A 26,126-nucleotide genomic window follows, 5' to 3' on the forward strand; every position below is an offset into this window, starting at 1 on the left:
TAGATGTGAGTGTCAATGCTACTTAAGGACACACAGACAGAGCAGAGCGGGGTGTTGAGAACATTTGGGATGGAATGTGGGGGAGGGGGACCCTAGGAGGGGCAGACAACATCTAGAGTTAAGCCCTGGTGTCAATCTCCAACCCTTAAGGCAGGATATAGCCCCAGCTTCAGGTCTTTAGCTAAGCTGGCCCCGGAAAGGGCAGGAATCCTTAAGATCATAAAGGATTTCTGTCTTCTCGTGTAGCCCAGGCTAGCCTTGAATGTACATAGTCTGAGGAGGGCTTCAACTTCAAATCCTGGTCTTCCCACCTCCCAGGGCTCAACTCGTTAGCATGTACCACTGACCCTGATTTTATGTCGTATGTTTTGAGTCTCCTTGACTGTATATATTTTGGGGCTTCATAAAAGAGTCCTCAAAGCAACCTGGGAGCATCCCTACATGCTGGTCCACTGAGGAATACTTCTCCAGTGCAAACAAAAGGCCTGTCCCAAAGGCTGGAAGTTAAACTAGTGAAAGCAGCAGGCAGTACCTGGAACCAACTTCACTGCATGGTGATGATGTGCATAGTCACGGGTCACAGGGGAGAGCAAGGAAAGGGGAAGAAAAAGAGACAAGAAAAATGGCAACATTGTATACCCAGTAGAACCCGGGACAAAGACACAGTGACAATGCGCTCTGAGCACCCACTCCATAGTCTGTTTACCTTCCCTTCACTTCTTTCATCCTTGTGTCCTTGGATACAATACCAAGCCCTGTAATACCTGGCCCTGAGGCACCATCCCCAAGGCACTGTCGTCCCCACCCCCAAGTCTAATGCTGTCATTCTGTCATCCAGGTCCTCAATCAAAAGCCCATTTGGTGTCCCTGTGATGTTCTTGTCTTGCCTGGGCTCCTCCACACCTACAGCGCTTTCCACTTCATTGCCTAGTTCTCCTGGGCCACACTTGATCTCCGTCCCTGCAATTACTGTCACCCCACCTCGTTTCTTTGGGCTACTTCCCCAGTCAGTCCCACCTCAGGCTCTTCTTCTCAAACCCTCTAACTAACCCCAGCCTGGTTTCCATATTTCATAGTCTACTGTGGTCACTGACACTCGTCTTGCTGCTGTGTGGCAGGCTCTCTTCTGCCCCCTGCTGGTCGTGGCAAGCTGAGGACCAAGACAGAACCGGAAGCACTTAGGCTCTCAGGGACAGGAAAGATGACTCTGTGGTTAAGAGCACTTGTTGCTCTTGCAGAGGACCAGGTTCAATTCTCAGCACATACATGGTGGCTCACGGCCTTCTGTGATTTCAGTTCCGTAGGATCTGATTCCATCTTCTGACCTCTGTGGGTACCAGGTAGGCGTATGGTATACATTCATACGTGTAAGCCAAACGCTCATATACATAAAATAAAATATTTAAAAATAAAAGCCCTCTCAGCTTACAACATAAATTTGCCTCAGATCCATATGTCGTATTGTGGGGAAATAAGAGGCTATGTGCAGAACCCCAGATGTCCCTTCCCTTGTAGATCAGAACCTACAGGGTGTGAGATCCTAAAATGGGGGTGACTGGGTGCACACAGGGATCTGAGGTGTGCTGCCCCTGTATGGTTTTTCTTCAGCCCTCCATCCACTACTGTTTCCCTGGACCTTTGCTTTTAGTTTCTCAAAACCACTAAATATGTTGTTGTTGTTACTCTCGTACGTTTCTAATTCCTGTAGCCCCTTGAAGAAATGTGCACAGACAGCATTCCCTGGATGTCAGAGAGTAGCAGAACTGGAGAGACCTGAATCCTGACCAGCTGCAGGCAGGACTGGCCAGGGTTCCTTGCAAGACCATGTGACTGATCCTCAGGGCAGCTGGAGTATATGTGCAGGTGCACACATGCACGAATAGACACAAATACACACACACACTCACATACACACACATACACACACACACACAATTTTGAAACATGACAGTAATAATCTCACTTTGGTGCTATTACTCTCCCCCTTTTCCTAAGTTAATACCTGGGCACCACCCAGAATGAACCCCCAGACCCTACAGCCTCCTCTGAGGGCTAGGGAGACACTTCCCACAAAGCCCACTCTGTTCTCATCTTAAAGACTAGAGGCGGGTTTCTCTTCAACGAGGCGGCCGAGCGGCAGACGCCAACATGCAGATCTTCGTGAAGACCCTGACGGGTAAGACCATCACTCTTGAGGTCGAGCCCAGTGACACCATCGAGAATGTCAAGGCCAAGATCCAAGACAAGGAAGGCATCCCCCCTGACCAGCAGAGACTGATCTTTGCTGGCAAACAGCTGGAGGATGGCCACCCCTGTCCGACTACAACATCCAAAGAAAGAGTCCACCTTGCACCTGGTGCTGTCTTGCGGTGGCATCATCGAGGCCGTCCCTTCCGTCAGCTTGCCCAGAAGTACAACTGTGACAAGATGATCTGCCGCAAGTGCTACGCACGCCTGCACCCCCGTGCAGTCAACTGCCGCAAGAAGAAGTGCGGCCACACCAACAACCTGCGCCCCAAGAAGAAGGTCAAATAGAGCTGGGCCATACCTGGCCTGTGACCCCGGGACCAAATAAAGTCCCCTTCCATCGACTGGAGCAGTAAAAAAAAAAAAAAAAAGACTAGAGGCGGGAGGGGGCAGGATTTCTGCAGGCCGATCAGTGATGAAGCTGCCACAGTCCTGATCTGGTAGGGTTAGACTCTCCTAAAGGAACTTGAACCCCAGCTGGACCTCCACACAGGGAAGACAGAAGGGAGGTGGCTGCGTCATAGCAATGGAGCCAGGGCTGGGGTGAAGCTTGGAAAAGCCAAGGACAAGCAGGGGCCGCAGAGAGGAGGGGAAGCACGGTTTCATAGACACCTTGCTCTTAGGTTTCTACTGCTAGAATATCAAACAACTCTCCCTTGCCAGGAGCTCTGAAAGTAACAAAGACCATAGCCCTTTTTTTGTGGTGTGCTAGGAAGCCAGTCTAGACCCTTTATGACTTGGTCCCACCTTTCCTCTCCAGGTTCACTTGTTGCCACTACTGTCCCATATGCTCGGTCCTGGCCAGGTCAGCATCCCAGACGCACGGTGCCTAACCCACACTTCGTATTCTCCCTAAGCGTCTCTCCACTGGAAGTGGACCTTGTCTACATCTCTTGCTCCTGTCTTGCTAAAGGTTTATTTACAGAGACACGAGGACTCTTATGTGCTGTTTTAACTGTAAACTTGGCACAGGAAGAGAGTTTCAATCACAGAATTGTCTAGATCACCAGGTTGGCCTCCGGGCATGTCTCTAAGAGATTGTCTTGATTATTGATTGATGTAGGAAGAGCCAGCCCATTATGGGCAGCACCATTCCCTAGACTGGGGCCCTGGATTACATCTGGCTGAAGAAAGCTAGGTGTGAAAAGTAAGCAAACAAGGGTGCATTCAGTTCTCTTTGCTCTTGACTATGGATGTGATGTGACCAGCTGCCTGAGTTTCTGCCTGACTTCCCTTCAGTGACAGACGGTGACCTGAAATTGTGAGCCAGATGAATTCTTTCTTCCCCTAAGCTGCATTTGGCTGCTGTTATCACAGCAACAGAAATGAACCTGGACAATGAACGATTGTCATTGTGAGGCTGGTCTCTCTCACACAGTGGAACTGTGAGGACTTGTGCTTAAGTCCCTGTGCCTTCCCCATGGGCAGTCGTGTATCTGCTCATATCCCCCATTAGATTGAGCAATCTCTGAGGACATGACCCTCATCTTATTCATCTCAGCTACACAGAAGGCAGCTTCCATGCAAGGAGTGTTGATAGGAGCTGACGCCATCTGAATAGTAACCTGAAGGCTTGCAAGGTCAGCTTGACTCATAGGAGGTAGCCAGAAACAAATACAAGTCATGAATCTGGGGAAGGATGGGGGAGGATAAGGGAAAGGAAGGGTGAGGATGGGGGAGGGGAAGGGTAGGTGAGGATGGAGGAGGGGAAGGGTGAGGATGGGGGAGGGGAAGGGTAGGTGAGGATGGAGGAGGGGAAGGGTGAGGGATGGGGAGGGGGAAGTGGGTAAGGATGGGGGAGGGGAAGGGTGGGTGAGGATGGAGGAGGGAAGGGTGAGGGATGGGGAGGGGAAAAGTGGGTAAGGATGGGGAGGGAAGGGGTAGGTGAGGATGGAGGAGGGAAGGGTGAGGATGGGGGGAGGGAGGGGGGGTGAAGGAGGGGGGGGGAAAGGGGGGGGGGGGGGGGGGGAGGAGAGGGGGGGGTAGGATAGGGAAAGGTGGTTGAGGATGGGAGAAAGGAAAGGTAGGGAGGGGAGGAGAAGGGGTGAGAATGGGGGTGAGGAAGGGTGGGTGAGGATGGGGAGGGGAAGGGTGGGTGAGGATGGGGGTGAGGAAGGGTGGGTGAGGATGGGGAGGGGAAGGGTAGGTGAGGATGGGGGAGGACTTTACAGAGTTGGGGAAGCAGTAGGAAAGGAACAGGGGAGAGAGTAATCAGGATGCATTATATACATCTGTAAAGTTGCCAAGGGGGAGGGGCGAGAGTCTGCTTTGGGAAGATTACTACCCACAAACACTGGTTAAAAGCAGAAAGTTTAAAGACTGGGGTCTTTATCTACTGATCATGAAATCTGACTTGATCATTTCTGCTGTCCCCAGCTTTACTGGAACAGTCTAAAGTTCCTACAGTTCAGGAGCCTGATAGGCTCCCAGCATGCCTGCTGGGATCACCTTCCAGAGCTCACAGTTCCACTCTGAGGGGCTGAGTCTGCAGTCTTTCCTTTTAGAAAGAAAAAGAATAATCAAAAACAGGATCGTGTCTTTAAAAAAAAAAGAAAGAAAGAAATAGAGGGTTGGAGAGATGGCTCAGAGGTTGAGAGCATTGACTGCTCTTCCAGAGGTCCTGAGTTCAAATCCCAGCAACCACATGGTGGCTCACAACCATTGGTAATGGGATCTGGTGCCCTCTTCTGGCATGCAGGCACATTTGCAGGCAGACCACTATACATAATAAATAAACGTTTTAAAAATAAGAAATAGAGCATTTCTCGGAAATAAATGTTATTTCATTAAAGATACTAGGAGGAAAGTGAACTCACACAAACGATCAGTCACAGGTTCAAAACCACCCTTGCCTACTCTGATGACTGAGGTAGGTGGTCACTAAGTGAGCGGTGCAGAGGGGCACAGGCACAGTTTTGAATGCAATTTCACACATACTCAATGGGACCTATCTCTTTAAAGATCGTATCACATTTAATTTTTTTGCATTTTGTGTATGTGCATGTGTGTGTGTGTGTGTGTGTGTGTGTGTGTGTGTGTGTGTGTGTGCTCATGCAACACATTTTGGGACTCAATTCTCTCTGCAGAGACTGGAGACCAAGCACAGATCATCAGGCTTTGTGGCTGAACCATCTCACCAGCCTGTCTTCTCTGGGAAGTTTCTTATAGAACCCAAGACCAGAGTGCTAGGCAAGCTACAGCCCCAGCCCCCACACTTCCATTAATGTCTTAGGGTTTCTATTCCTGCACAAACATCATGACCAAGAAGCAAGTTGGGGAGGAAAGGGTTTATTCAGCTTACACTTTCATGTTGCTGTTCATCACCAAAGGAAGTCAGGACTGGAACTCAAGCAGGTCAGGAAGCAGGAGCTGATGTAGAGGCCATGGAGGATGTTTCTTACTGGCTTGCTTCCCCTGGCTTGCTCAGCTTGCTCTCTTATAGAACCCAGGACTACCAGCCCAGGGATATCACCACCCACAATGGGCTGGGTCCTCCCACCCTTGATCACTAGTTGAGGAAATGCCTTACAGCTGGATCTCATGGAGGCATTTCCTCAAGGGAGGCCCCCTGTCTGTGATAACTCCAGCTATGTCAGGTTGACATACAAAACCAACTAGTACAATTAAGAAGCCCAAGTGCTTCAAATCCACAGCGTCTGCTTCTGTCTTCAAATCCCTGTGACCAGATAGGAACTAAGTTGCCTGTGTAGAATAAGACCCTCAGAAGTTGAAAGTTTGAAAGATTAAACCCTGCTTGCTACTAGAAGGGGAGAAACATTTCTGCCCCTCCATAGTGACCAGAAGCAAAACTCATCCTGGTTGGTGGCACAGTGACATCCACAGAGATAGTCAGCGGACGGACTGTCTGACAGTGTGGAGGGACAACCTTCCTAAGTCATTTCCAGTTATTAACCATAGAGCACGGCTGAGTGGACGGTTTACATGTAACATTTACCCTCTTTTAATCCGAGAAGGAGTATAAAGACACCAATGTTGCTTTCTGATTATTTTGTCTTTGAGATGGGATCTCACTGTATAGTCAGTCTCAGCCTCTTGGGTGCTGGGACCACAGATATACTTAATGCCTGACTTTCATCTAATACATATATATAAATGTGTATATAAGCATAGGTGTACACATACATGCATATACACACACATAGACATACATGTATTTGTATACCAACACATATGTATATATTCATACATATGTGCACATGTATGCATGTGTGCATACATTATGCATACATGTACATATATGTATACATGTGTGTACATATATACATAATGCACACACACACACACACACACACACACACACACACACTTTTTTAAAAGTCAATGGGCCAGGTAGTCTAGGCCGGCTTCAAACTCACTCTGTATCTGAAAATGCTTTGAACTTCTGATCCTCCTGCCCTGCACCTAAGAGCTGAGAATACAAGCATGTACAATTTGCTCATTTTATATGGTACAGTGGATAGAGCCCAGGGCTTTGTGCACATTAAGCAGACACTCTACAGCCTGATGACTATTAAGGTATAAAATTGTCCAGTTTGTAGAACAAAAGCACCTTGGCACCGAAGTAAAATGTGCACTTACAACAATCAGCCAAAAGGTGGCGCCAAGAGTAAAGGTGGATTTCCAGTTTCAGATTTGCATCATTACTGACCTAAGAAAATGGCCATCATAGCATCGCCACTCTACTAGTGGCGCTTGAACACACAGTGTTCGTAAAGAGTGCCCAGGGGGGGGGTTGGGGATTTAGCTGAGTGGTAGAGCACTTGCCTAGCAAGCGCAAGGCCCTGGGTTCGGTCCCCAGTTCCAAAAAAAAAAAAAAAAAAAAGTGCCCTGGGGATCAACACAACCCTGTCCAAGACCCACTGACCCCATCTAACATACCCTAGTGTTTCACTGAATTGGAACTTCAGTGTGTAAAGCCAGGAGCTACAAACTTGAAACACTTTCAGCTGATGGTGAAGCCAGGGTCCCAGAAACCACATTGAAAACTGCACACACCACGGACTCCTGCAGACAGCAGACCTACTGCGAACACTGCCAGGACATCCAGGGAAGCTTCCCAAAGACACTTTAGAGTTGTAAGGCTCTGGACACAAATGCCAACGGCACAGATAAAACTCAACACCCTGCAGAACCAGGGCTGGGGAGATGGGTTGGCAGATAAGAGTACTTGCTGCTCTTGCAGAGGCCCTGAGTTCAAACCCCAGCACCCACATCAGCTATCTCCAGTTCCAGGGGACCCAATACTCTATTCCTGACCTCCATAGACACCACATATACAGGGTGCAAGTACATATACTCAGGCACACACGTGAAATAAATTATTTGTTTCATAAAAAAAACACAAAACTATTTAAAAGTTGTAGTATATTGTCTTAGTTAGGGTTTTACTGCTGTGAACACACAATGACCAAGGCAAGTCTCACAAAGGACAACATTTAATTGGGGCTGCCTTACAGGTTCAGAGGTTCAGTCCATTATCATCAAGGTGGGAGCATGGCAGCATCTAGGCAGGCATGGTGCAGGAGGAGCTCAGAGTTCTACATCTGCATCTGAAGGCCGTTGGAAGACTGACTTCCAGGCAGCTACGGTGAGGGTCTTAAGCCCACACCTACAATGACACACCTACCCCAACAAGGCCACACCTCCTATTAATGCTATTCCCAGGGCTGAGCACATTCAAATCACTACATGTATCACCAGAAAAAAAATAGTGAGTCAAAGTAACCAGATGTTCTTTGTGCCGAGTGAGGAGATGGAGCTCATCTTTGCTAATTCTTAGGTCTTTATTTACCATGCGTATAGACATATGTATACCCAAGTGTTGGGGGGCACACCTATGTACACTCATGGTGTCGACTCTGCCTCTCCCAACCTTGTTCTCTTGAGACAGGCTCTCTCTCTCTCTCTCTCTCTCTCTCTCTCTCTCTCTCTCTCTCTCACGAACCTGGAAGACACTGGTGGCCAGGAAGTCCCAGCAACCCCCACCACAGTCTGCGGTCACTGACGCACACAGTCACACTAACTAGCTTTATCAGGTCTGCAGATTTGGACCCAGAACCTCATAACTGAGCAGCGAATGTTCTTCCCCACCAAGTCTTCTTTTTGAAGGTTGGGGGACTGGCACGGAAAATGTCACCACAGTCTATCTCTATTACTCGTTATTATTACGTGCATCTAGTCTACTTCCGTGGAAATCTTGGTAGCATTTATCTTAAATGGTAGGTATCTGATAATCATTAAGGGAGAAAGAGGTAAAGCACATAATTGAGAAACCAGCGTTGAGGGCACACTGATCCCTAGAATTGCAGCTAAACATTAAAGTCGGCTCTGGGTTTCCAGTGCTAAAAAGAAAGAGCACCCAACCTTAGCCCGAGGTGGGCACTCATGGCTACAACACCTGCCTTTATCCATCAAATAGCCCTGTGCCTGTCCACCACCCATGATGGCAACTTGGCTAAAATGATGGGACATTCTGAGGGTGGATGAGACACGTTCATCGGCAATCATGTGGTCCGTGATGTTTAAGTACCAGGAAACACTCTTTACCAGGTACTACACAAAGAAATATCGGGAGAAAATTAAAGACAAGCTGCTCCTGATTACAGAAATTATCCTGTGAATTGTCTCCAACCATTTTAAACCTGTCTCTTATGATTCAACAAAATAAAATTTTAATACATGAATGTGATGTATTAAAATAACTTAATACATTGAGATTTCCAGTGCATTTTAATTTAGTGGCGGCGGGTGTCACAGGACAACTAGTGGGTGTCAGGTCTCCCTACCATGTGGGTTCCTGGGATTGAACTCAGGTTGTCTGGGTTGTCAGTCTTGGCAGTGAGCATCCTTTGCCCAAAAGCCATGTCACTGGTCTTGGGTTCTTAAAATGTGAATGTTCAATGTACACAGGAGAGCATGTGCCCGTGTGCACACATATGTATGCAAAGAGACAGAGAGAGAGAGAGAGAGAGAGAGAGAGAGAGAGAGAGAGAGAATACAGAAGTAAGAATATTGGCAACTGTTCTCTGTGTGAATTTGCTATGTTTTCCCCACTACTCCTCTGCCTTTTCTTCCTCTTTCCCCTTCCCTCCCCCCCTTACCCCTCTTTTTTCTTTTTTTGGATGGGGAGACAGAACCCAGGTCCCACAAACACCAGGTCCCCAGGTTCTACCATGCCTGGTCCCCAGGCAGCCTCACTCCCCAATTTTTAAATGAACACATAGTACTTACTGTCAGAACAAAAGGGCAAACAGAATTTGGTAGCGCACCTCAGAGAGGGCCAGAGTGTGGGGAGAAAGCTGGCCCGCCCTGCTAAGCACACTAAATGAACTGACCTTTCTGGAAGGTGTTCCAGTAAAACCTCATAACCCCTTCAAGTGTCCCTGCCTCCAACCAACCATCCTGCCCCTAAGGAATCCGCCCAAGGGAACTACATAGAACTGCCAAGATCCCTGTGCAACCAAGTGACCAGCGACAAGAAGATCCAATGAACCGGAATAGTGGCTGGCACTGGGGAGAAGGGTAAACAAATCGTCGTCGCTGTATTTGATGTATAAAGTCGAAGATACACTTCAGAGATGGCTGTGGTGGTTTGAAGGAGAAACGCCCCTTGTAGGCTCTTATGTTTGACTGCTTGGCCTCAGTGGGTGATGTGTTGGGGAGGGAAGGGGCAGGCTTTGGAACCTTAAGGAGGCAGAGCCTTGCTGGAGGAAGGATATGGGCTTTGAGGCTTATAGACTGTCCCCGCTTCCTGTTTGCCCTCTCCTCTTCCTGTGTATGGATACAACATGATTAGCCAGCTTACTGCTTCTGCCCCCGTGCCACGCCACACCTGCCACCTGGAAACGTAAGCCAAAATAAACTCCCCCCCCTCCCCAACGCCCAAGACAGGATTTCCCTGTATAGCCCCAGCGGGCCTGCAGAGCCTCTGCCTCCTGAGTGCCCGGATTAAAGGGATTAAAGGCATGGGCCATCACCGCCTGGCCAAACCCCTTCATCTTAAATTGTCTTTGGTGTGAGTTAGCAAGAGAAAAGAAACGAATAAAATGTCATCCTGCCCCCCACACACACATCCCCTACTCAGGTCTCATTCACGTGAACACAGCGTGTACAAGATTTCTAAATGACTATAAACACACAGTTGCTGCTGTAGTGAGCCGCGCAAGTACACAAAGGTGTCTTGCAACAGTCACGGAAAACTGTGTACAAACCAGACGCTCTGTGCTCAGCCGCAAACAGCGCTCAAAAGAGGAAAGTCTAGCAAAGTAGAAACTTAAGAGAACGGCTGTCCAAGAGACTGAAGTGGGACAGAGGGGGAGGAGCCTCAGGCAAAGGTAACCAATCAGTTCAGGAGCAGGAAAGCTCACAGACAAGGGTGGACCACGTGTCTGGGCTGAAGTCCTGCTGTGGTCTGGGTTCCAGTACTAGGTTCCAAGAGGCCAGATCAAACCAAAACGGGGTCACTCATGCTAAAAATCAACCTTAAGAAAGAAGAGAGAGTCCAAATAGACACCAGGAAACCAGACTCTCCTTGATCTGAGTTGCATATGAAGCCCTTACAGCCTAGGTTAACAGACTGAGGCAGTTAGCCTCAGAGACAATTACATCAGACACATATAAGTTACATTAACACCCTTTACCACGGGTGTTAGCCCTCACCAAATAAACTGAAGACCCACGGCAGTGTTAGCCGCTGAGCTTGTCCCCACCCCTGAACCCCACTCTATCACTGTTTAGGGGGTGACCTGCTTAAGGTTCTTTCATTTGATTTTGTACGTCAGAGGCTATCTCAGTTCGTGACGTAGAAGTAAAAGCCAGCCTGGTTGTCACTAAAACTCTGTAATTTCTTGTCTTGACAATTCCAGGACCAGGAACCTTTTTTCCTTTCAACTAAAAAATGTAACATCAAATATTTTAAAACTAGAAATGATCATTTTACATGAGTTAAAGTTTTAACAGCATTTACCTGCAGTTGGAAATTTCCTGGCTCGTTCTTCAAAGAACCACTCTCCGGTTTTGATTTTCACGTTTCTGAAAAGCAAACAGAATCCTCTGTTTGAAAGCAGCCCTTCACTCTCTGCCTTGGGCCGACTTAACACTCACTATGCAGCCCAGCCTCAAACTCAGCAACACCCCTGCCTCAGCTTCTCAAGTGTTGGGATTACAGGCATGAGCCGTCTTCTGCAATTATAACATTGAAAATTATTCTTTTTTCTTTTCTTTTTTTCGGAGCTGGGGACCGAACCCAGGGCCTTGCGCTTGCTAGGCAAGCGCTCTACCACTGAGCTAAATCCCCACCCCTGAAAATTATTTTTTTAAACAATAGTATTATTTTTGTAAGTGTGCTTTGCCTGCGTGTATGTCGTGTACCTTCTGCATACCTGGTATCTTCAGACACTAGAGTGCCAGATCCCTTGAAACTTGAGTTAAAGATAATTGTTAGCTACCTGGGCTGCCCCTGGCCTGCCTGCAGTCTGTGGAGACCCAACCTTTGGCTTGAGGAAGAATTGTCTTGGGCCATACAGTCAGAAGTATCCAACCCAAGGCCAGCTTTGAATGTGACCCAACACAAAATTCTAAACATTTTGAGATTTGGGAGGGATGATTTTCTTTTATAATTTTCAGAAGGCTCAAGCACGCTGTCCTAGTTTGCTTTCAGTTGCTGTGATGAACACTGACCAAAAGCAACCGGGAGGAAGGCTTACAGGTTACGGTTCACCATCAAGGGATGCCAGGGCAAGAAGTCAAGGCAAGAACTGAAGCAGAGACCACAGAAGAACACTACCAACTGGCTTACTCCAGATGGCTTGCTCAGCCTACCTATGCAAGACCACCTGCCTAGAGGATGGCACTGCCCCCTGTGGGCTTGGCCTTTCCACTTCTATCATCAATCAAGAAAATGCCTTGCAGACCTGCCCCCAGGTAAAGCCAATGGATACAATTCTTCAGTTAATGTTCCCTCTTCCAAGGTGATTTAGTTTGTGTCCAGATGACAAAAACTAACCAGCATGGGGTCTTTGTAGACGCAGTGTTGTGTCTAGATGTCACATAAATGTACATACGAGCTCTTGCCACCTGAGCACCACAGGTTGAACACTCCTGGAAGGTCATGCCCTGTCTGATGGGGGCTGGAATTATAAGCATCAAGCACCTGGCGTTCCATCTGCCTCTAGAAGCACCAGCATCCATCTTTCCGGTCTTCAGCCCTGCTAATGCCGAATTAGCAAGCGAGAAATAACTGTTGAACGTGCTTTGCAAATTCCAGCACACAGATATTTCCTAAGGGGGAGGCCAGAGGAGCCTGCATTGAAGCTATTTTGACCTCACTGCTATGAGCAAGTAGCGAATTAAATAGGCACTTCGGGGTCACTTTTTTGCCTCTGCAGGTGGGGAAGCAGTTGTATGTATGCTTTATGTGCTGAGAAGGTGCCCATGATGCAGCTCCAGGGATGCGAAAGATATTTTCATCATTCAACTGACAAGAGATGGAGGATGCATCGGTCTATGTCTTCAGAATTCTTTGAATGCCTCAAGCAGCATGTCCCTGCAGGTCTGCTCTCTGGCCAATGCTCTTGTGGCAAAGCAGCCTCAAGAACACTCCCAAAGAGACCCGGGGGGGGGGGGCTTGACAGGCGCTAGCAGGCGGCCGGTGTGGGCGGGTCCAGCCTCAAGCTCCTAAGAGCAGTCTGTGTATTCACCAGCCGAAAACCTTTCTTCGAACAACCTTGGGTGACGAATCAAACTAGTGTGGGTTTATTTTGTCTGTCCACAAGCCCAGCTGAGCTGCTCTGGACGTTGGCACAGGAAAACAGATGGATGTTAGTGATTAAATCCTAGGCAACTATGAGAAATTGGAGACTCGTGATGAAGATGGAGCAATGATTTTATCTCGCTGCTATCAACCCCTCTTGCAAAACACTCACAACTGTCCCCTCCCTAACCTCAGGGCCTCTGCTCCTCTCGCCCAGAGACACACTCACAGGTCCCACCCAGCACAGTAAGAATAAATGAGTCCCTACAATCCAGGGATGAGGTGAGCTCCAAATCGGATGCCATGTGTAGCGGTACGCCCTCAGAAGGCGTTCACACTAACAGCGCTAAGGGCACCAGGCAAGCACACCCGAACTTAATATCCCAAGGAGGGATCTGCACCATGCGCATGCCTGGTGCCCCTGAGGGCCAGAAGAGGGTTTCAGATCTCCTAGGGCGGAAGTTAGACAACCCTGAGGTTTGAGGAGACAGCAAAGAGCAGCTGGCAAATGCCACAGACAACATCCACAGGGCCCAGAAGACCCCGGAACTGCCACGCTAAGCAACTAGGCAACTTCCCCGCGGCAACTAGGAAGTATTAGCAGGAAGCGGCTCACAAAAAACTTGTCTGCTGCCACTGTGCCAGAGAGCCCTACCACAGTGGGTAATCCAGGCCGGGTTGGAGTGAGGGGCACGGGACAGAGTGCAGGGGCTTTAGGACACTGACCAGGCCCAAGCACAGGGATCCCTATAAATAAAATAAAAGGCAGAACTGAGTCCGCTAAATTCAGACAACTGAGGTTGATTCAATTCAGCTGCTCTCCCAGAGCACAAAGGAGACGAAGACATGGAATTCGGAAGCGAAAGATAACACAAATAGAGACCGAGGCCATGCTGCTTTCTAAAGGGTTTTCTCTCTCTCTCTCTCTCTCTCTCTCTCTCTCTCTCTCTCTCTCTCTCTCTCTCTCTCTCTGCCTGGGTTTGCAGCCTAGTAGTAGAGCATTTGCCTAGCATTAGCAAGACTCTTAAGTTTAACCCCAGTACAAAGGGGGGGGGAAGGGAGAGGAAAAAGAGAAAGAAAGAGAGGGAAGGAGGAAGGGAGGAGAGGGAGAAAAAGGAAAAGGGGAGTGGGGGATAGCACAAAAGAGAAATTGGAATAATCAAATTGAAAGGAAGAAAATGGTGCTGGTTCAGAAATAGGCAAACCCAAGAAGCTAAAACATCAAAAGTTCAGAGGGACCCTCCTTGGTCCATAAAGATCAGCTGGAAAGACCCCTTCCCCAGACACACTTAACTGTAAGAACTGGAAAAGGTATTTTTAGGGCATGAAGAATAATGGCAAAACAGCGTCAGAGGCCTCTGTAACATTACATCCAAATGACAAGACGTTTACTAAACTTCTTGATTTAACCCTGGGCAAGGCCCAGAATTAAAAACTCAGTCAGGTTCCTACTAGTGGGAAAGCCCCTGGAAGGAACACAGTCTTCCGAGGCGAGTGGACGATTATGGGGAATGGGCAGACCGCACAGCTCTCTTATGAGAGGGGCACTTTGTTGGTTTCTAAAGATCATCAAATATGCATTTGAATTAAAAAGAAATTCCAGAGTCTAACCCCACCATCAGCCAAACACCATAGCGGAGGAGGGATTTTAGCCCAGGGTCAGCTTTAGGACCAGACAGAAACCCCAGGGCAGCCCTTCTCTGCAAAGAAGAGGCTCATTCGTGACAATGAAACCGCTGAGTCAATGGACCAGGGCAGGAGCTGAGTCATCTGAGGCCAGGACTAGGCTTGTGACAACTGCTGGTTTGGGAACACCCCCTGGTCTGTCTTGTGGATAAGTTATTAGGAAGTCCATATGAAAGCACAGTCTACAGAAATACCCACCCCCGCCTGCCCAGACTCTCAACTCTGTCCCTCTGTGACCTGGAGTGCTCACTAGGGTAGCTCTTGATCTAGCCTGGGCAAACTGCCTCTTTGTATGGTGGTGACAGGCTTCAGCTGAACTAAAGATGACAATCTAGAGAACAAACGAAAGACATAATTAAATAAAAAGCTCACTAATTCTCAAAAGGGTTTTAAAGACGGGAACTACAACCAAGCGCTGACCACAAACTGAGCCTGGCCTTCAACAAGAAGGTAACTGTAGAATCACGCTCTCCCTGCACCCGCTGACACAAGCCTACTAGTCCAACCACTCGAAAAGATGGAGGCAAGAGACTTGTGAGTTTGAGGCCACCCTGGGCCTGAACTACCTAGCAAGGTCCTGTCCCCAAACGTATTCTTTTTATTAAGCACCAAAAAGGTATTCTAGGGCTGGGCTTGGTGGGTACAGTTGGTGCTGACTTCGGATCTCTGGAACCCACATAAAGTTAGCTGTGGTACCATGAGCCTATAATCCCAGCCCTCCTGAGGGAGGAGACAACTTCTCAAGAGCTCAGAGGCCAGCTACCCTGGCATACGAAGTGGTAAACGGTAAAGGGGTCCTGTTTCAGACAAAGTGGGAAAATGGAAGACAGGGCTGGAAGGACAGCTCAGTGGTGCATACTGCTCCTTAGTTTCCGGCACCCATGTCAGGCAGCTTACAACTGTGACTCCAGCTCCCAAGGGATCTGATGCCCCTGGCCTCTGAGGGCACCAGCATTTACACGCACACACCCCACCCCAGACACACACAACAAAAAATAAACCTTAAAAAGGTAGAAGGTGAGGATCTCTACACGTGAACATGGTACATGTGAACCTATGCTTACACACATGTACACGTATATGAACATGCACACTCCCAAGTCATACACACAAAAGTATTCTATCATTTTGGTTTTTTGTTTGCTTGTTTGGTTTTTGGGTGTTGTTGCTGTTTGAAACACGATTTCTCTGTGTAGTCTTGGCTGTCCCGGAACTCACTCTGTAGACCAGGCTGTCCTCATAGACATCTACCTAGCCCTGCCTCTGAGCGCTGCGATTAAAGTTATGTGACTCCACCGCCCAACAGTTTTCTACATTTTTACTGTGTGCTTTGTCTTCAAAGAATCTTTAATTTCTTTTTATACATGAATAAAATATCATGATCCTGTAAATAATGTCCCTACTCTTAATCCTAGCATACATACTCCACATGAAGTGACCTGTGTCACACTGTGAGGACTGGACACATAACAATGCCAGTTAGGAACTCTTCCTGGTGATGGCTGACTATGTGAAGTACTTTATACACTATCCCTGACTTGTGTATACGCCATGGGAAATACACGAGTCTGGAGAGGTAGCTCAGTGCTTGTCTAGCTCTCGGAAAGTCCCGGGTTCCAGTCCCAGCTTGCTGACCCTAAGCAGAACAGAAACGAGATCTCTGCCAGCAATGTTACCAGTGGGCTTTAGAAAAGCCTGTGGAGTTTTAAACAAATAGGCTGTGAGGACACCGAATTCTAATGTCAGCACCAATTGAAACCCTGCTTGGACACCTCCAGCCGTCACTTTCCTGTCTTTCAGGTGGCTGGTCCTTCCTCACAGAAGGACTATCTTCACTGACAAACAATGAATATGAGGTGTCTCACTTTCACAATGGGTCATGTGCCTTTGCCGGCAGAGGGTTGGTGTGGAATTGACAGGACTTTTCCCCCTAAACTCTAGGAAGGTTAAACATAGTAGGAAACATAATTGCTGCAGGACCTTTGTCAAAATGTCACTTGATTTTCAATATAATTCCCCCGACACCATGCAGAAAACACAACATGCCATCCGGTAAGAATACACTGATGTCCAACCCATATCCCAATTTAGCAGGGTCTGGTGATACAGGCCTGGAATCCCCACTATGGGAGAGGCTGATGCAGGAGAATCACAAGCTCAAGTCTGGACCGTTAAGTAAGTACAAGGCCAGGCGAGGGTCATAACTAGACCTTGGCTCAAAATGTACATATCAACAAGTAAAACCATGGGCAATATAGCCCAGTGATGGGGTACTTGCCTAGCATGTACCTCAGTTCCCCAAGTCCTAATCTAAAAAGTGATTTAATCTAGGGCTCAGAGGGTAGTATCCTGGCCACAAAAAACCAAAACCCAAACGAACAAAACCCCCTAAGTACTGGAATTCAGTTGGATGGGTGTGATCCCCGCTATAATCCCCATCTATAAGCCCCGCATACAGAAGGTGGAGACAGGGGATCGCCGAAGGAAGCTGGCCAGCTAGACTAACCAAACTGATGTGTTCTGGTTTCAGGTGAGAGACCCCCACCTGAACATATAAGGCGGAACACACTGGAGGAAGACACCTGACATCAGCATCTGTCCTCCACACGCACATACATGTACATGTGCACACCACAAAAGAAAGAGTATTCTGAACCAAACCAAGTCCCTTCTAATACATTCCAGAATCTTTTTTTTTAGATTTACTTATTTATTTTATGTATATAAGTACACTATATCCATCTTCATGCCCACCAGAAGAGGGCACTGGATCCCATTACAGATGGTTGTGAGCCACCATGTGGTTGCTGGGAATTGAACTCAGGACCTCTGGAAGAGCAGTCACTGCTCTTAACCGCTGAGCCATCTCTCCAGCCCCTACATTCCAGAATCTTAGAGCAATCATTTCTCCTTATAGCAATCACTCAAGACTAGGAGGGTGCCAAAACGAGAGTCACTTTCTATTGAACCCCCTTAGACTTCTCTCCTCTGCCATCATAATGGTGCATCCAGGACATTCGAGCAATCCAAAGCAGACCCCCAAAACCTCAGTACCAACTGCCGTAATCTGGAACTTTCTGTCTCAAACTCTGTGTGCTGGCTAGTTCTATGTGAACTTGTCACAAGCGGAAGTCATCTGAGAGGAAGGAGCCTAATTGAGAAAGCGCCTCCCTAAGATTGGACTGTGGGCAAACCTGTAAAACATTTTTTAAATTACTGATTGATGTGGCAGGGCCAGCACATTGTAGGTGGGGCCATCCCTGAGCTGGGAGTCCTTGGTTCTGTAACAGTGGTTCTTAAGCTGTGAGTCAGGACCCCTTGAGGGTTTGCCTAAGACCATCAGAAAACACAGATATTTACATTATGACCCATAACAGTAGAAAATTACAGTTAGGAAGTAGTAACCAAAATAATTTTATGGTTGGGGGACACCATAACATGAGGAACCTTATTAAAAGGTCACAGCATTAGGAAGTTTGCCTTGAACTTGTGATCCCCATCCCTCAACTTCGGGGGGGAAGCAAATTTGCAAGCCCACACTTGCAGACATTCCTCTTGCTCTATCACACTGTCTTCCACCTCAGACCACCAGATGTCAGACACAGACCCTTGTGGCTTCTGTAGATCAGAGTATTCACTTTAACAGCAACCCCAGGACCTAGGACAGAGGCTCCCTATGTGCCTTTTAAGACAATGCTTTCCCAGGGCTGGCTAATCCCAGCAGGCAGGCTAGGATCAATAAAGGGGAGCCTGGGCTCTGGGCTCCACCCTGCTTCACAGCCTCAGGCACACTGCCCTCTGCTTCAGCATCCACTCCAAAGGGTGGGCAGCAATAACCACCCTTAGGACAAAACAGCGACCAACAGATTGGGAAAAGGCCTTTACCAAGCCTACATCCGATAGGGGGCTAATATCCAATATATACAAAGAACTTAGGAAGTTAGACTCCAGAGAACCAAATAACCCTATTTAGTCATCAGGGAAATGCAAATCAAAACAACCCTGAGATTCCACCTCACACCAGTCAGAATGGCTAAGATCAAAAACTCAGGTGACAGCAGATGCTAGTGAGGATGTGGAGAAAGAGGACCACTCCTCCACTGTTGGTGGGATTGCAGACTGGTACAACCATTCTGGAAATCAGTCTGGAGGTTCCTCAGAAAATTGGGCATAGTACTACCTGAGGATCCAGCTATACCACTCTTGGGCATCTACCCAAAAGATGCCCCAACATATAACAAAGACACGTGCTCCACTATGTTCATAGCAGCCTTATTTATAATAGCCAGAAGCTGGAAAGAACCCAGATGGCCTTCAACAGAGGAATGAATACAGAAAGTGTGGTACATCTACACAATGCAGTATTACTCAAAAATCAAAAATATTAGCAAGTGGATAGAACTAGAAAATATCATTCTGAGTGAGGAAACCCTATCACAAAAAAAACACACATGGTATGCACTCACTGATAAGTGAGAATTAGCCCAAAAGCTCGGAATACCCAGTATACAATTTACAGACCACATGAAGCTCAAGAAGAAGAAAGACCAAAGTGTGGATGCTTCAGTACTTCTTAGAAGGGGGAACAAAAATACTCACAGGAGGAAATACAGAGACAAAGTGTGGAGCAGAGACTGAAGGAAAGGCCACCCAGAGACTGTCACATATGGGGATCCATCCCACATGCAGTCACCAAACCCAGTCACTACTGGGGATGCCAAGAGGTGCATGCTGACAAGAGCCTGATATAGCGGTCTCCTGAGAGGCTCTGTCAGTGCCCGACAAATACAGAGGCAGATGCTAGCAGCCAACCATTGAACTGAGAATGGCATCCCCAATGGAGGAGTTAGAGAAAGAACTGAAGGAGCTGAAGGGGTTTGCAATACCATAGGAAGAACAACAATATCAACCAACCAGACCCCCCAGAGTTCCGGGGGACTAAATCACCAACCAAAGAGTACACATGGAGGGACCCATGGCTCCAGCCGCATATGTAGCAGAGGATAGCTTTGTTGGACATCAATGGGAGGAGCCTTGGTCCTGTCAAGGCTCCGATGCCCCAGTGACAGCAGATGCTAGTGAGGATGTGGAGAAAGAGGAACACTCCTCCATTGTTGGTGGGATTGCAGACTGGTACAACCATTCTGGAAATCAGTCTGGAGGTTCCTCAGAAAATTGGGCATAGTACTACCTGAGGATCCAGCTATACCACTCCTGGGCATCTACCCAAAAGATGAATGCCAGGGCAGGGAGGTAGGAGGGAGTGAGTGGGTGAGACAGAGTGGGTGGGTGGGGGAACACTCTCATGGAAGCAGGGGGTTGGGGGGATGGGATGGGGGTTTCCATAGGGGAAACCAGGAAAGGGGATAACATTTGAAATGTAAATAAAGAAAATATCCAATAAAAGAAAAGAAAACAGAAAAAAAAAAAAAAAAGGTGGGTTGGAGCTTTAAGCAAGACTTAAATGTAGTCTCCCACCACTGTGGTCTGGGAGCCACTGGCAGCTCGGAGTCCGGCTCCCTTGTCTCTCCCAGCTCTGAGCTCTGGGTCTCTTATCAGTCAGCAGATCTGCAAGAGAAAACTCACCCTGCAGGAGGAAGTCATCTGTCAAATATCTTCTGGGGCCTCTGCAGCCCAAAGCCAGCACAGTTCGCAGGCCAGTAGTATAAGCTGTTTACCATCCTTTAAAGAGAGAGTAGCTAGAGACCTCGGACAGGGCAGGCTCCCAGGAGTCTATGGGGTGACCCTAGCTGAGAATCCTAGCAGCTAGGGATATGGAGACTAAAGTGGCCACCTCCTGTAGCCAGGCAGGACTTCCAGTAGAGGGAAGGTAGGGTCATCAACCCATCCACAAAACCCAAAATTTGTTGAAACACAAAGCCCTACAAGATGGGCTGGAGAGATGGCTCAGAGGTTAAGAGCACCGACCACTCTTCCAGAGGTCCTGAGTTCAAATCCCAGCAACCACCTGGTGGCTCACAACCATCTATAATGGGATCAGATGTCTTCTTTGGGTGTGTCTGAAGACAGCTACAGTGTACTTATATAGAATTAAATAAATACATCTTTAAAAAAAAAAACAAACCTACAGCCAACCAATGACTGGCCCAGCCTGAGACCCCCGTGGGAGAGAGCTGACCCCTGACACTGTTAATGATACTCTGCTGTGCTTGCAGACAGGAACGTAGCATAATTGTCTCCTGGGAGGCTTCATCCAGCAGCTGATGGAAACAGATGCAGGGACTCACAGCCAAACATCAGGCAGAGCTCAGGGAGACTTGTGAAAGAGGGGGATAGGCCTGAGCAAGCCAGAGCGGCCAAAGACACCACAAGAAGACCTACAGAGTCAGCTGACCTGGGCCCATGGGGGCTCAGAGAGACTGAACCACCAACCAAAGAGCATGCAGGAGCTGGACCTAGGCCTCCTACACATTTGTAGCAGATGTGCAGTTGGGGCTTCATGTGGGTCCCCTAACAAGTGTAGCCAGGGCTGTCTCGGTCTCTGTTCCCTGCCACTGGATCCCCTTGGACTGCCTGATTGGCAATCAGTGGGAGAGGATGTGCTTGGCCCTGCTGGGACTCAATGTCCCAGAGTGGGGTGATACCCATCGGGGGAACTTCCACTTCTACTCAGAGAAGAGGATAAGAAGGGGAGGGGTTTGTAAGGGTGGGACTGGGAGGAGAGGAGGGAGCAGGCTGCAGTTGTGAGGTAAAATGAATAAATACATAAGAGAGTCTCACTATGTACTCCTGGCTGGCCCAGAAGTCACAGAAATCCACAGTGCCTGGCCCTCCTTGGTGTGCTTTTAATTGGTGCCTCCCAAGTCTCCCACTTTCCTTACTTAAAAAATCTGGTTCCCTCATCAAGTTCTTCCTCTTTACTTTTTTACTGAGGGAAAAGCAAGAGGAAGAAATGTGGCTGGAGTCAAGATCCTTTCCTAAGTCCTAGTATGTGATACGTCTCGGGCAACAGCTAAGCTCTGCAGGGTGTTGGCCCCGAGAGGACAGAGCTGGAGACAGGAGTGAGGGGTGTGAGGACTAGAGAGAAAGCCCACAGTTACTGTACATTAGCTTCTAACACGGCTTCCTCCATGAGCCCACCTGAAGTGAGGCAATGATCGCAGATATTTTGAAAAACATCCTTATTTCAAAATCAGGAAGCTGGGTCTTGTAGATGTGAAGTTCTGTGTGTTTAGTGGGTCAAGTTACAATGTTAGGCAGGACACCGCAAAGGACAGAGATTTCAACATCACTCCCTCCTAGGAGAGCACCCCAGTCCAGACCTCCGTTCCTGATCCTTAGTTTGCTATTAACTATCAGAAGGGAGAAATTGTTCGTTTAGGGTCTTCGTTAGGGTTGACTGTAATCAGGTGGCTGGCTGAACAGGAAAGGGAGTCCTAGGGTCTTTCTAGACATGGCTAGGAACCAGCCCCCTTTCTAGGTCCACACCCACACCACCTGGCCAGGCTAGTTCACGGTCCTGCTTAGGGGAATTCTCCTGAACTAAAAACTCTGAAGGATGCTGACTCCAGAAAGTCCAGGAAATGGGGGTGACTGGTCCAGGACAGGGTGATAGGTGCTATGACAGAAGGGACTGGTTCAAAGAGAGAGACGCAGCCACCTGCATGTTTGCTGGATGCCTGACATGCATTGAGCCTTGCATGGGGACAGAAAACCAAACATCAGTTTTAGGGTATCCAGGCAGACAGCCCTCCTGATTTAGGAAGGGAAGCCAGCCTTGTGCTGCTCTGCCTGTGAATGCATCTTCCACGATCTGTTCCAGAGGCCTCTGACGTGAGCAGTGATATTTTACAAGCTGCGTTCTGACCAGAGTGCCTGCTCACTCTCTCTTCCAGTAAGTTCTGTGGTATTCACTGTGTTTGCTCTTCCTTCAGATGGGTGCGCCCTCCATGTTCTCAAGACACCTCTGATCCGCTCTCCCGTGGAGCGGTGGGACTGCAGGTCAAATGTGCTCCTAGTTTTCAAAATGGCTTGTTGAAAGATACCACTTCTGTGCTTAAAAGTCTCAGTATCTACCAGGTGCTGTGACACACGCCTTTAGTCCCAGTATTGTAGGCAGAGGCAGGTGGATCTCTCTGAGTTTCAGTCCAGCCTGGTCTACAAACTGAGTTCCATGCCACACAGGACTACATAGAGAAACCCAGTCTCAAAACCAAACCAAACCAAACCAAACCAAACCAAACCAAACCAAACCAAGCCAAATCTCATAAGAGATGCTCACTGGTTAAGAGCTCTGGCTGCTCTTCCAGGGGCCCTGAGCTCAATTTCCAGCATCCACAGTGGCTCACAACCATCTGTAACTTTAGTCCCAGGGGATACAATGCCTTCTTCTGGTCTTCATGGGCATCAGGAACGTACACTACACACAGACATGCATGCACGTAAAATATACAGCAGCAGACTCAGTGAATAACCGATAGGTACCATCTCTTTCTGTACCTGAGTCCACTTCCCTCCTTCAAAAAGCAGCTCAGAACCTTGCTTGCATCCCTGCAGTCATTCCCTGACACTTTTCCTGAAGGAGATAAGGACTAAGAAAACCAAGACATTGGGTTGGGTATACAGTGACCCTGTAATCTCAGCTCTTGATAGAGGCTGGAGGGCCAGAAGTTCAGGATCAGCCTCAGCTACATATATTGAGTTTGAAGTCAGTCTGGGTTTCATGAGACCCTCTCTTAAAACAAAACAAAAAACCAAAACCTAAAGCAAGAAATCCAAATGAATTGCAAGTTCTGGGTCAGTCCATCATCGGTCACCAAACATTCATAAATAAAGATGTTCTATGTTTTATGGCTGGGTATAATGGCACATGGCTTTCATCCCAACACTCAGGAGTTGGAACTCTGTAAATTTGAGGCCAGCCTGTTCTATTTATCAATCTGCAGATTGGCCAGGGATATACAATGAGACCCTGTCTCCAAAGATAATAATAAAATAATAAACCATAATAAAACCATTTTAACATTAAGATCTCGCCCTCGCACACAGCCTGGGAGCATCTATGGATCAGATCTGGTATGATGGCTTTCGGGAAGCATCTAATGATGATTGAGGTGTGACGGACCATCCCGGAGCCCTGGGTCAGAAGAGAAATAGAGCACTATTGCACATACAAACACATGCACACCCTACCCATGATGCTTACCTGTCCTCAAAGCACACTGTGCACTTCCATGCATGAGTCTTCCGTAGGAATACACGGCATTCGGAGCACACACGGTGGCTGCAGCCCTGACACACAGCCCCACGGTTTAGCAGAAGGCCCAGAGTCCGCTGGCAACGTGCACAACACTTTTCCTTGTATTCCTGGCTGGAGCTCTTCGCCCCTTTCCACCGAAGATGCTGCAGGTGTGTTTTCAGGTTCCTGTGACCCAACAAGTTGAATGATGATTGGTTGGTGTAATGGTTCGTTTTCATTGCCAACTTGGCATAACCTCAAATCATTTGGGACGAGCCTCAGCAAGGAGCGTCTACATTGGGTTGGACTGTGGACACATCTGTGGGAGGTTGTCATAAGTTAATTGATGTGGAAAGAACCAGCCCACTGTGGGCGGTCCCATCCCCTAGGGGATGAATTGTATGAGAAGGAGAAATGGAGCTGGGCAAGCAAGTGAGCACATATGCATTGGTTTCCCTTTGTTCTTGGCCATGGATGTGACGTGACTGGCTATTTGAAGTTCCTACCTGGACTTCCCCACAATAATGGGTGGTAATCTGGAATTATAAGATGGAATCAACCTCTTTTTCCCTCAAAGTGCTTTTTTTTTTCCAGAGTGATTTATCATAGCAACAGAGATAAAACTCGAACAGATATGGAGCTAGACAATAGGAGCATCCACAGAGCCACACTGCTAGTCTCACCTCCCCTGTTGAAGCCTGGGTTTAGGTGAAACAGAGCTGTCTCAGGCTCTGAAAAGAACAAAACCTTCTTCATCAGAGTCCATGAGACCGTTACTGTTCCAAACAACGTTCTCTTTAACTGCCAATAAAGTCCCATTTTCCTCTGTCTATTATTATCTCAATGATTCAGAGTTTACAAATACATTTAAAGGGTTTTTGAGATAAAGGCAGGACCAAGAGTGGTGGCACCTCCCTTTAATTCCCATTCTTAGAACAAAGAGGCAGGCAGATCTCTATGAGTTCAAAGTCAGCCTGGTCCACATACACAGGGGACAGTCAAGGCTATGGGAAGAGATCTTGCCTCAAATAAGTAAATGAATAAATAATAAAATGAAGGAGCAAAGAAAAAGAGTTGTGTATTTTTGGCTATTTCCTTCTTTAAGAATGGTAATTTACATGTGCGATTTTTTTTTCTTTTTCTTTTTCTTTTTTTTTTTTTTCCATGTGGATGTTTACCATGCATGTATGTTAGTGCCTCATGGGCATGCTGGGCCTGCAGAGGCCAGAAGATGGTATCGGGTTCCCCTGGGCCTGGAGTTACAGATGATTAACCACCATGTGGTTGCTGGGGATCAAACCGGGATCCTCTGGAAGAGCAGCCAGTGCTCTTAACTGCTGAGCCATCTCTCTTGTAATTCTGGAAAAGTTCTCCTATTGAAAACATTGGGTTACACGCCCCCAACCCCTTTGAATGATTTCTCATGTCCTAGTTTTAGTCTGAAAATATGCCTCAGTAGCTTTTGCTGATATATATATATAATTGAACGTATAATATATTTGGGGTTGGGGATTTATACATACCCTACATACATTTAAATTTCTTTCAGTTTTGTGAATATGAGTGTTTTGCTGATATATATATACATATATATATATCTCCCGTGTATACCTGGTACCTACAGAGGCCAGAGAGGGCATTGGTTCCCCTGGAACTGGAGTTACAGACAGTCGTGGGCCATCCTGAGGGTTCTTGGAATTGAACCCAAGATCCTCCACAAGATCAAAAAGTGGCCTTAACTGCTGAGTCATCTCTCCAGCCCTGCCTGACCTTGAACTCCTAATCCTCCTGCTTCTACCTCCCAGGTACTGAGATTTCTGGTGTGGAAAAACAAGCGATGTATTTACAGAGGGAACCTCCTAGCTAACAGTGGGCGGTTCTCACCATGTCCAGAGCTGCCAGTAAGCACAACCTCATACTAAACAGCTCCTGCAACCGAGCCAGGCCAGAAGAGAAACTTCTGTTGATAAAGGGTCAGGGAACAGGCTAAGCAGGTTCACCTTCCTTTCTGCAAGCCAGCCAGCCGGAAGGCAAAAGTGAACAAAGAGAAAAGGCAGAAATGGATCCTACTGGGTTTCTGTTTTTGATTCCCAACCCCCGATTTGTGCCTTCAGGTACCGTGAAAATCAAGGTGGGGAACTTTAACTGGAAGCTTTCCCTTGGGGGAAACTTGGCAGTGTTCTTTAGTAGCTCCCGAGAAAAGTGGGCAAACATCACAAAGGC

General features: G+C 47.7%; 1 protein-coding gene and 1 pseudogene across 1 annotated transcript in view; one reads left to right on the plus strand and one right to left on the minus strand.

The window, feature by feature from the left end:
* Sytl3 (synaptotagmin like 3) overlaps window positions 1-26,126 on the minus strand; it is a 69,147-nt gene that overhangs the window by 28,221 nt on the left and 14,800 nt on the right. Inside the window, exons 3-4 of the mRNA XM_032894738.1 lie at window positions 23,871-24,089; window positions 11,234-11,298 (exon numbers count right to left, since the gene is read on the minus strand). Coding sequence (XP_032750629.1) covers window positions 11,234-11,298; window positions 23,871-24,089 — 284 coding nt within the window. The remainder of the gene's footprint in view (window positions 1-11,233; window positions 11,299-23,870; window positions 24,090-26,126) is intronic.
* Window positions 2,117-2,596, plus strand: LOC116892847 (annotated as a pseudogene).

The sequence above is a fragment of the Rattus rattus genome, chromosome 2 (genome assembly GCF_011064425.1).
Source record: "Rattus rattus isolate New Zealand chromosome 2, Rrattus_CSIRO_v1, whole genome shotgun sequence".
NCBI classification, from domain to species: domain Eukaryota; kingdom Metazoa; phylum Chordata; class Mammalia; order Rodentia; family Muridae; genus Rattus; species Rattus rattus.